Source organism: Lontra canadensis, unplaced genomic scaffold (assembly GCF_010015895.1).
Source record: "Lontra canadensis isolate GAN:19392208 unplaced genomic scaffold, GSC_riverotter_1.0 scaffold63, whole genome shotgun sequence".
Classification (NCBI taxonomy): domain Eukaryota; kingdom Metazoa; phylum Chordata; class Mammalia; order Carnivora; family Mustelidae; genus Lontra; species Lontra canadensis.
This window is the reverse complement of record NW_022631057.1, coordinates 4,914,261-4,925,879: the sequence shown is the minus strand read 5'-3', so window position 1 is coordinate 4,925,879 and position 11,619 is coordinate 4,914,261. Positions and strand designations below refer to the sequence as shown.

The 11,619-nt window shown below is 40.4% G+C and overlaps 1 protein-coding gene across 2 annotated transcripts in view; it reads left to right on the top strand.

Annotated features, from left to right (window-relative positions):
- The first annotated feature begins 1,395 nt into the window (after positions 1-1,395).
- DENND1B (DENN domain containing 1B) overlaps positions 1,396-11,619 on the top strand; it is a 242,907-nt gene continuing 232,683 nt past the window's right edge. Inside the window, exons 1-2 of one of the 2 annotated variants that reach the window (XM_032878198.1) lie at positions 1,396-1,799; positions 3,945-4,009. In XM_032878198.1, the coding sequence (XP_032734089.1) occupies positions 1,783-1,799; positions 3,945-4,009 (82 nt within the window). In that variant the 5' untranslated portion in view covers positions 1,396-1,782. The remainder of the gene's footprint in view (positions 1,800-3,944; positions 4,010-11,619) is intronic. The other variant, XM_032878197.1, reaches the window with a different exon arrangement.

Genomic DNA, 11,619 nt, shown 5'->3' with positions numbered 1-11,619 from the left:
AGCTATGACAGCACATCATGCTTAAATCTAATATTTTTGTTTCCCTATTCTGTCCTGACCTTATTTTTGACTATCAGGTCTGTGTCTACGAAATATATTTCATTTTGTTGACCAAGTAGCACCTACCTTTGGCGAGAACGTTTCAGATCTGCGTAACTGAATTTAATGTTAGGTATTTGCTTCTGAATTCTTTATTTAATTCCCAAGACTCCCTGTATGACTTTCAGGTCTCATGACTCATATTCTATTCATACCATATTTGGTTTCCTCTCATCATCTTTCCTTTTGCATGAATAAAGTCTGAAGCAACCCCTATATGGATGAAAAACACTGTGGCCATGTGTCAAGGGTGCTAACGTTAGCAGGAGAAGTCTTCTCCAGAAGAGCTCTGTGCAATTGTCCAGTCTTGGACTATCTTTTAAATGTGCACCGTAAGATTTTTTCTACGTCTCTTCTCGGTAGATCCTAGATAAAAGGCAGCAGACCACGACAAGGCAGTACGTGGCAGAAGTAACTATCAGCATCAAGTAGACCTGTTCTGAAATCCAGCTTTGCTAGCACCTACTGGGTTAGCTTGGCCTGTTTCTTCATCTACAAAATGCTAACGCAAGTATCTATCACAAAGAGTTATGGTAAATACTGTGACAATACATATAACCTGCTTAACAGGTACTTTAGTGCCCTGTAAATTTTAGCTTTTTATTTTGGCCTCTGTCACCCTCAGCTGTGCCCTCCCAGAGCCCCTAGACTGCTGTTCTACTAGGCCTGCCGCGTGGAGAACGTGTCCAAAGTCAGTCTTTGGCGTGCTGCGGTCCTTTGGTATAAGAACGTCTGGCTTCCATATGTGCAGGCAAATGGAGCACTACCATTTTGCTACTGGACAAGGCTATTTAGCAGGTGCACATGTCTGAACATTCCTGAATCAGGAGGGGGGCAGCTCTGGATTTCAGAGAGCAGTAAGCAGGCCACAGCTGGATTGAGGCAGGAGCCAGGAGCATCAACTTGAGCTCCAAAGTGCAGTCTGAAGCGAAATGAAACGCCCCAAAACGACGAAGGTTCTAGCAAACAATACCTATTAGTTGGTGATCCAATTCCGTGTGCATATATGGTGTGGAAAACTGCAAATCGAGGTACTATTTCAATTACTTTGCTTTCTGGGTGGGTTGTAGCCCTGGAGCCTGGACTGGACCCAGAAAGGAAGTCGGCTGGTCCAGGGCTGAGGACACAGGGGGCACCTTGCGTTTCTGGCTCAGTTACAAAGCGGTACGTGGGCCATTCGGGCAGACACTTGCGCTCCCCTCAACCCTCTGGGCACTCTGGGCGCGAGGACCCCGCCCAGTCTCCTCCTCAGGCTACGGCCCGCGGGCCGCGCGGCCCAGGTGAGGACGCCGGGCGCGCCCCCGCGCGCCCCTTCCCCCCTCCCGGCGACTTCCTGGTTTGCAGAAGGTGCAGGAGCCGCTGCGGGCGGCCCCGGTCGCAGGAACAGAGAGGCCCCAGCTTCGGAGGCGGCGGGGGCGGCGGCCGGCGAAGACGGGGGCGGCGGCCGCGCCTCCGCTGTTGCTGCTGCTGTCACAAAAAGACTCTGGGGGGTGGGGTGGGAGGCGGGGAAGCGCCGGGGGCGCCGCCGACATGGGCCCGCCGCGACCGCCGCCGTTGTGAGTAGCCTCCTTCCCCGCGGGGCGGCCGGCGTGGGCGTGGGCGGCGCGACCCTCCCAGCGCGGGACAGTGGGCTCTCAGGCCGGCGCGGGGGCGGGACGGACAGCCCCACACCGACATGTAACCATGGACTGCAGGACCAAGTGAGTGGGGGTCGCGGGCGCGCGGGAAGGGGGGTGGCGTCCCGCGGCGGCCGGCCCCCCAGACGGCGACTTTGGCCCGGCCCCCCGTGCGCGGCCGGCTGGCGGGACAGCGCTAGGCCGCAAAGCCTGCCCGGCCCCGCGTCCCCGGCCGGGCGGGGTGGGCGCCGCTCCTCCGGGAGCGGCAGGCAGCGCCGCGGCGACGCCCGCATCTCTAGGTAGTGGAGGAGGCCTGGCGGCTCCTGCCACCACCCGCTGTGGGTTTCTTGTTCCTCCCGGAGTGTGGCAGACGTGACTGTCGGTTGTCTGTGTCTTGCTGGTTGGTGTCCGGGAGGGCGTCAGCGCTGAGGTTAAGCGGTTATTATTTACTGTATTTCCCTAACGTGAAAATAACCATTTCATTTTTAAGCATGGTTATCAGTTTCCCAGATGTTTTCTTCCAGTTTTTCTTATAAAATTAAATTGGCCTCTCATAGGTGTTTACATAGGGACTGGGTATATGCATGGTGCTTGCAAAATGGTATCCTGTTAGATAGTGTATTTGTGTCTGCATCAGTGGATATTTTTCATCGGGAGATTAATTATGTAAAAAAAAGCAATTGAGTAAGTGTGGTGATTTTGTTTTGGGTCTTAGAGGTATTAGGTTTATGTTTGTTTATTTTTTTTTCCTGGAACTTACTTTGCAAAGAATTTCTTCTTCCCTTACTCCCTGTTCACACCACCACCCCCCATTTAAAATAATGAATACTACATATTTCGTATTAGTGTGAAAGGCTTGTAAAATTTCACAGTATAATTGGATCACTATTTAAGTTTTACACCTAAGAGATTCTAAAAAAATATTGGGAAAATGGGAAAATTATGTGATTTAGAATTATTTTCTTCAGGGTTTGACATGGGGGGGCTGCGTAAGTGTTTTAAAAAGTATAGTTTTTGACATTAATTGGACCATGAGGGAGGAGGTCACCTAAATGCTTATTATTTCCATTGAAATAAGTTAATAGTGGGTTGGCTGAGGAACTGTGTATTTGCAAATTAATTTATATAGCTTGTCACTTCCTGTGATTCTAGATTCTTGTAATAAATTTAGAAAAATGAATGTTTATTTGGAAGCCAAAACTGGCATTACTTTATTAAAGGAAGTGCGTATTTAAAACAGCTAATGTACAAAGACACTAAGTTCTCCTTCAACAGGAATAACAGATAGATTAACACTTTGGTCACGTGGGCATTGTGGTATCAGATTTTGCTTCATCTCTTATCTTCTAGCAGAAAGAGATTAAAACAGAACGGTTAAAGAAAATGTGTCTCAGTAGATTTCAGTTTGCTTTTTGAAATTAAACCAATGAATTGGTTGAATGTGTGAGAAGTTAACGAAGAAGTGGATAACTTCTGAATGAAGGAAAGCAATCTTACTGTTCCTAGTGGGAAAATCAAATATTAAGGTAGATGTCTATTTCTAATTACTCTAAATAGACATAAAACCAGGTTTTTGTTGGTGTTTGTTGCTGGTGGTGGTGTTAGGCTTAGAGTTTATGTACAGTGCGCTACTTTATTTCAAGAGAAGCATATGCAAAGTGTCAAATTTAGGAGCATTATAACTGTTTTATGGTGGTCTAGAACATGGCAGGTGGAACCAGGTATTCATCATTTACACTTACACTGCAGGTCCTTTAAAAAAAAAGCCTGGGGTGGGTGGCGGGGAGGAAGCCTGAGAACCTGCTGGGCAGCTTTGTTGGCAGGAAAAGGTAGAAATATTTAGGAGCATACTGGCTTTCCAATTTTGATTCAGTAAGGTAAAGTCAATGCTTTACATTTATATAGCACTTAATATTTTATAAAGTACTTCCACATAAATTTGTTGATTTGCAATCCTCAGAACTATTCTTTGATGTGAGTGAGGAGGCACTTTATAGACAAGAAATCAGGCTCAGAGGCTAAATGTTTGCCCCAGGTCTCAGAACTCCTAAGTCTCTTACATTACTGTACTGGGAAAAAAAACCTTATTTTCTACATTGTGCTTGTATAGTTACATAGAATACATTACAACAAAAAGATGATCAATTTTTTGAGTTAAGAAAACATACACTCTGCAGAGATGCTTTTTTGTGATAGGAAATAAATAAAACAAAATTCTTTTTCTTTTAGGGAAAATCCAGAAAGAACCTTTGACTTGGTATTGAAAGTGAAATGTCATGCCTCTGAAAATGAAGGTATGTGTGTTTTGTTCATTCTTAAAATAACTCAGTCTGTCAAAATAAGTGTTAGTGTTGTAGATTGCTAGAACATGATAGTATCAGGATAATAATGGTACTAAATGTATATTCTGCATCTAGTGTCTGAAGGTACTATTAATAAAGTAGATGCTAGGTTTTTGCCATGAGGTTGTAGAAACCATGAATGTCATCTGTGCGGCTTAAATTTCATGTGTACATTAAGGCCATATAACTTAGAACTCAGCTTTATCACTTGTTAATAGAGTGATCATTAGTTTTGGTAGTAGGGCACACCTTTTCATTTTCTTTCATTTGTCTTTGAAAACTTAGCTCCTTTTTTTAAACATTAGTGAAAATCTCTTGCCAGTACATGGAAGACACACCAATTCCCTCTAATGTTTCCAGAATGCAGAATGCAGAATGCAGACTGAGTAGCCCCTTCTTTTGGATTTACTCCAGTAGCAAAGCACTTTCAGGGAGAGGTAAATAATGGTGTGACATCATTTGGAAGGGTTTCACCTGCCAGTTCTATATAATTTCCTGAAAAGACAAGGACACTTTTGTCAGTTTCCCTTCCACTTTTGTCATATACAATATGTATGCATCAAGGGGTGGTGTGGTGGAAAGGAATAAGGGCTGTCTCTTCTTGTTTATTTCCTTTTTGATGTGTCCTTGTATGTAATGTTTTCCAGTGTGTGATTTTACTTGCAGTGTACGTAGATGCTAGATAACATGGTGATTAAGTGTGGGATTTTGTAGAGACCAGTTGTCCATTCTAAAGACTTGGTGGAAAGTCTGCTGACACTCTTAGCTCCAGAAACAGACCAGCAATTATATGCTCTTAAGCAATTTGGAGCTGCACACCTTAAAATAGAGAAGCCCAACCCAGCTTGTGGTGAAATGGGCATGGCTAATTTTAGGTAGGAAGTCACACATGTTCCTGACTCTACTGGCCCTGCCTGCTATATTTTTGGCCAGTTTGAACTGTAGCTGTGATCAGGTTTGTCCCCAGGCAGAGACTGATCCTAGGTTGTAGGGAGCTTTTTCCAATTAAAAAGGTTATCTTTTGTTGTCCTATATGTATTAAAGTTGGTCTATCTACATTCTTTCCAGGCACAACCAAGTTTTCTCTGAAGACTCAAATGGATATATGTTTTTTTTCAGCTCGAATTTAGATCTATTTTTTAGTGTATTTATGGTGAATTAGTCTTCAGAATAATCTATACCATAACGTTAGCGAAGGTAGGTGAATTAATGCTCACCTGACGTGTTTGTAAAATAGGCTAAATTACTTGAGAAAATACGATTTCTTTGTAATTTTAAATGCATGCTAAAGGGATTTTGATACAAGGATCAATCTACCTTACATAACACCTGATCTGTGCATGTGTCAGATCGTGACCTTTCCATAAAGACTTGTGAGTGTTTTACTCCTTCCTTCCTCCCTTTGCCCTTAGGAACTAGTTATTCCAGTTTTTTATCTTCTTCTTGTGCCCTTCTTTTATTTCTTTCTTGCCTTTTTGCTGTTGTTATTGTTTAAATCACTACTCATTAGAAACATCTTCTTGTGTATTTTAATAGTTTATCCAGCACAGTGAAGTTGGAAATATGACAAATGGTTAAAATAAACACTTCAGCCTCCCTGTAGGTTGCAATTAATCCATTCTACCCATGTATTCTATCCATATGACTCACAGGCAGCAAATTCGAAAGATTTTTAGTAAAGCTAAAGTCAACTGTATGAAAAGCATTAACAACTTTTCTTCTTTTAGTTATGACTTAAATAGTATAAATATGACTAATATTTTAGAGTCTAAAAAATTATACCTTTTTGAGCTTCAAAGTGAGACTTTAATGTTTCTAAATGTTTTTATTAATTTTCTACTTTATTGATAAATATTAAAGGGAAGCAGTCCAGAAATTATTGAAGAGAGTTACTGAATATTCCTATTTAACTGTCAATAAAACCTATTTATTTATTACAAACAAACCTGATATGTGTATCCATTTGTTTAAAGTAGGATGGTTTTTTGTTTTTTGTTTTTGCTAACATTTGCATGAATATGGGTGACATTTTTATATAGTAATAAACCTGGAAAACAAAATGTGTATATTAGAATGTTTTGGGGTACAAATATAAAACCAATTTAAGTAATGAAGGAACTTAGTTTATATAAGAGGAAGTTTAGAAGCAAATCATCAAAGATCCAGGTTCTTTTTGCATCTCAGCTCTGCCACTCACAGTAATTGGTATCATTGGAAGATTTAGATTCCTGTGGTTATGGGATGGTGGTTAAGAGAAGTTAGAACTCTGCTTTCTCTTTAATGACCTTGGGGGTGAGAGACAGTAGCTTTTCATGGCACTCTGCTTAAATCCAGAAAATTTCTTTCCCCAGAATCTTCCAGAACATTGGATCCCAGTGGCCAAAGTTGGCATGAACCTACACATTCCTAAAATAATCATTGGTGGGGTAGTGGTAGATGGTTGAATGGTGAGATTATTATGACAGATTATTATTAAACAACTGGCAAGGAATAGGCGTTGGGAAATCAATTAAAATGTTCTCTGCATTTCTTAGAATATTGGTGTATTTTTTATTTTTTTAGATTTTATTTATTTGACAGAGAGAGAGTGCACATGAGCTGGGGTGAAAGGGGCAGAGGGAGAGGGCTTGATCCCAGGACCTTGAGATCATGACCTGAGCCCAAGGTAGACACTTAACTGACTGAGCCACCCAGGGGCCCGCTGGTTTATTTTTTGAAGACTATCTGTTTGATCCAATAGAAAACACCATACTCAGGATAAATTTGGTTTATGCTGAGATTGGTGATATTACATTAAGATATTTGGCATGTTTTCTCTTGTTCATTTTCTAATAGAGAGGTTCTAAATTCATTTATTTTGTGTAGTTTACTTCATAAATATCTCCAGAGACAAATTATTATTTACCTAAGTTTTACTTGGTGTTTTGAAATGGTATTAGTTTTTGAAATATAACAATATAGCTAGCTCTGGTAAAAGGGTGATCTTCATTTGATCTATTGCTATTTGGACTTGTTTCAAAGACAGTACATTTTTTTTTTTTTTTTAAACAGCACATTTTAGAACACTGAGAAGTAGTTTCATATGGAGGGCCTCAGGAATTGAAAAAATTGCCATGAGTGTGGTTGGTTTTGTTTCCCTATCGTATTCCCTTTTGTTAGCGGAACCGGTTCTGATGGTGTCTGCCAGACTGGTTGGCCCATATATTCACGGATGTCTCCCTGGCGGGACAACTTCCCTAATAACTTCTGTTGCAACTATCCAAGAGTGAAATGCCAAAATTTAGATCTTAATACTCTCCCTGGTAGATTTCCGAGGGAATTGCTGTTGTCACTCTTCGCTGTCTTTCATCCTTCCCAGCAGTCATTGGCGTAGAGCCAGTAGTGATGGCCTCTCTTCAGTTCTAACGGCAGAAGTTATTGTTACCACACCATCCCTGCATTCCCTGAAGTGGTGCAGGACTTCAGGGAACTCAGAAGTCACCCATCCTCAATACAACGTTGACGATGCTTTCTCTTCAGGTTTTTCTTTCAGGCAGTGGCTTTGGCGCTCTAGCTTTCTCTTTTATATTTTGTTGACGACTTACCTCAAGTGGTAGTAGTGCTGGTTGTGCTGTGCTCAGTTGTAGCTGTCATACATGGACTAACTTTAAATCTCACGGACATCCTATGGGAGGGAAATGTTTATCTTCATTTTGCAGGTGAAGAAACTGAGCACAGAGAAATGAGGAAATTTGCCCAAAATAGTCTGGCTCCAGAGTCTGTATTTTAATCTGCTGTTTTTTTTTTTTGTTTTAAGATTCTATTTATTTATTTGACAGACAGAGATCACAAGTGGGCAGAGAGGCAGGCAGAGAGAGAGGGAGGAGGAAGCAGGCTCCCCGCCGAGCAGAGAGCCCCATGCGGGGCTCGATCCCAAGACCCTGAGACCATGAGCTGAGCTGAAGGCAGAGGCTCAACCCACTGAGCCACCCAGGTGCCCCTAATCGGCTGCTTTTTAATAGATTTAATCTAGTTTAAAAAGTCTGCTCCATTGTCTCTCATTGTGTAGAGACCTCGAATCAGCTCAATATAGGCTGCATTATTACCATGGGAGGAAATATTAGAGTTTAAACCGTATATGGTACGGGTATATGTAATTTTAAACAAGAATGCAGTTTCTTCTCTGAAATTAATGAATCAAGGGTAATTCCACACAAAACAATTACTGAACTTTTTCCTTGTGATTATTGATGCTGGCTCAGGATATCCCCCTTCTGCACTCACTACTTCTCGCGTTTAGGATTTGTGTCTCCATGTTTAAATGAGTCCTTGCTCTAACCGTCCTAGCTATTTATTCGTAGTTTCAACACATCTTTATTAGGTCTTGTTTTCTTTATTCCTGTCTCTTTAGGTGGAAGAATTTCTCTTCAGAACAAATCCTCCTTTGTTACTGACTTTCCACTTTTATAAACCCATTCAACCCAGTATCAAGTTATCTACCTTTCTGGTCGTTAGCTAGGTTAATAGCTTAACTGCCTCTTACTTTTTTTCTTAAATCAGAACTTGGACCTAGCATAGTGCCAGCTACTGGTCAAATAAATGATCAGATAAATTCACTGAGAGCTGCTTGTCGTAGAAGTGATCTGAAGTGTGCGCTGGTATGACAAGAGTAGGGACAATAGAAATAAGCGACCATATGATATGTATCTTGGGCCAGTGGGTTTGTTTAGAGATAGTCTGTGCTTAAACTCTTCCCATTCAGAACCCACATCTACTTGCTGCCTTCTCACATCACAAGATTTATTGGGACAGTGCTGTATATATATGTTTTGGAGTCTACCTTCAAACCTATTTGTACCCATCCACACATAGCAAAAACCCAATAAAAAACCTAACGTTTAGAAAGTAGAATTGATGAATCATACATACGATTAAGTGGTTTAGGAGACTTTACATATTGCCTAACATGGAAGAAAAATCTGTGAGTCAAATGCGGTTACCATGTTCTTGCTCTAGCTGTGTGTTCCTTGCAGAGCTCCTTCTGAGTCCTTCTCAATCTAGATGCACGTGGATGAATAGGAGTTATCACCACTGAAAGTATTAGCTTTATATCATAGATTGTTGAAGAAAACGAAACTTTAATTTTCTCATCCTTGCTAACCTGGAATAAAACTTAATGTTCTTTAGAACCATACCTTTCAGATATGTCATTCTGGCTTTATAAAGAAGATAGTTAAGAATAGCTGAACTTTTACGTTTGGCTTTGGAACGTTATGTGCTCCCTGACATAGTCGCCTGCGAGTCTAAGAAGCAAATCAAATGTCAATGTCCAGTGTTTGTTTATTAACATTTTGATAGGGATGCTGCGGAGTTTATATTTCAGTAGTTTGATTATGACTTGTCTCATTAAGTGCTTTTATTTATTCACATGTGCTTTAGTTTTGCTGCTTTAATCCAAGGTCACTTCTTAATTTTTAATGATGATTCCCACCGTTGCCTGTGGGGGGTGGAGCGTCTGCTGCTGTCCTCTTCACAGTGGTGTGCTGTTGGACTGGTGCTTGGGCTCTGCTGTGTGGCCACAGTGTCACAAGTTTGTTCAGGTTTTTTCCTTGGAACATTCTTGTTTCATTGACCTTCAGGATAATATGTTCCTGATATTCTTTTGATAATATTCTCTCATTTGGAGGATTTTCTTATGTGCAAATAATATCCCTCTTTCTTTTCCTCTAGATTTTTATTTTTGATTGACAAGGTAGAGGACAATAATTTACCTTTTAAAATACACATTTTAAAAGATATACACAATATTAGCAATAGGCATTTTGGAGGTACTTTAAGCATGCAGCCATAGTTTTATGTAAAATAACGACAAAAATCAAGGGCGTTAAGTGTGAAGTATGTTCTCAATCAACCCCAAAAGAATCTTTCTTTACTGGAAATACTTTTTAATATTTAACATTTAGAAATTTTTTTCTACTTTCAGACTCTTTGGTTTACACTAAAGTAATATTATACAAACTAGAAGAAAGTTTTTTTTTTTTTTTTAAGATTTTATTTATTTGTCAGAGAGAGTGAGTACACACAAGCAGGCAGAGAGGCAGGCAGAGAGAGAGGAGGAAGCAGGCTCCCCGCCGAGCAAGGAGCCGGATGCGGGACTCGATCCCAGGACCCCAGGATCATGACCTTAGCCAAAGGCAGCGGCTTAACCAACTGAGCCACCCAGGCGTCCCAGTTTTTGCTTCAAGATTTTTTTTAAAGATTTTTTTTTTTTCACTTGAGCCAGAAAGCATTAGAGATAGCTTTAAGAAACCCCTGAAATGCTGTGGTGTTCCTGTACTGTTAAGTTTAATGGTTTTCCTGTTGTTGTATTTATTTTGGACATAGACTCATAGTTTATATAAATTAAGGATAATTTGATTTATTCCAGGTAGTGATTTAATTTTAATTTGTAGGAAAGGGTGTCTTGTTTCCCATTTCTGTAGTGGTTCGTTCATTTTTGCTTTGTGGGAACCTGCCAAAAGTGCTCTTCAGTTGATTTTTTTAGAGGTATTTAGGAAGTTGGTACCACTTGGGGTCTTAGAGCATATTGCAGAAGAGAACAGTAGAATAATAGAACTGGAAGTTTCCTTAAAGAGCCCCTAATACAACCTAGTAGAGGGGAATTGGCTTTGATGGACCTTAGAAGTCCTGCAAGCCTGTGCTCTCACCGGGTGCTGCAGGTGCCACTGTCTTCGTGCTGCCCCTGACTGCATAGAGATGCTTGCTACGAGCGTGAAACAGGCCTTCCCCGTGCAGGCACACTAGTTTTAAAGCTACCCCTCTTCTTGATACTTTTCAATAACAATTTCTTTAAGTAGGTGGTGTTAAACTTAATGCATTTATCTGATTAAAGTAATTCACAGTAGGGTGTGAACAACTGATAGACAGCCCTCAAGGGAGCATTTTAATTTTAAAGAAAGCCTTGTAAAGTTGAATTAATTAAAAATATGCGGTTTGCTATAGTGGAAAGATCTCTGAACTAAAGATCAAATGTGCCTCTGTCAGTTTCTAGTGAGGTTTTTACCATTTCTTCCCCCATGTGTATTGACACTCCATTTATATTTGTGATTAACAGCTTTAATAAGTGTGTAAGTGTATTTATGTATTCAGTGAATTTCATCAAGATATTTTTGTTATAAGCTTTCAATTAACAAAGCTATAGCATTATGGTTTTAAAGCCTTATTTACTGATTTATTTTTTCTGATTTGGCTTCCAGTTAAATGTTTTACAGAAATAGAAATAAAAATTAACTATTTAGTATTTACAGTATGTCAGTAAATGTGCTCAGAGTTTCTATTTCTAATTTATATTCATGACAACCATATGCAGTAGGGGCTGTAAACCTTTCCATACAGGTGAGGAAATGGAAGCACAGAAAGGTTAAGTAACTTGCTTATGTCACACAGCTCTAACAGATGGGGTTGGTATTTGAACCTGTTTTTTCAATTCTAGAGCCTGAACTCAACCATTACACTGCGTTGCCTTTAAAATCCAATAGTCATCCTTTTATAATAGCATTGAAATTTGTCTCGGCAATTTAAAA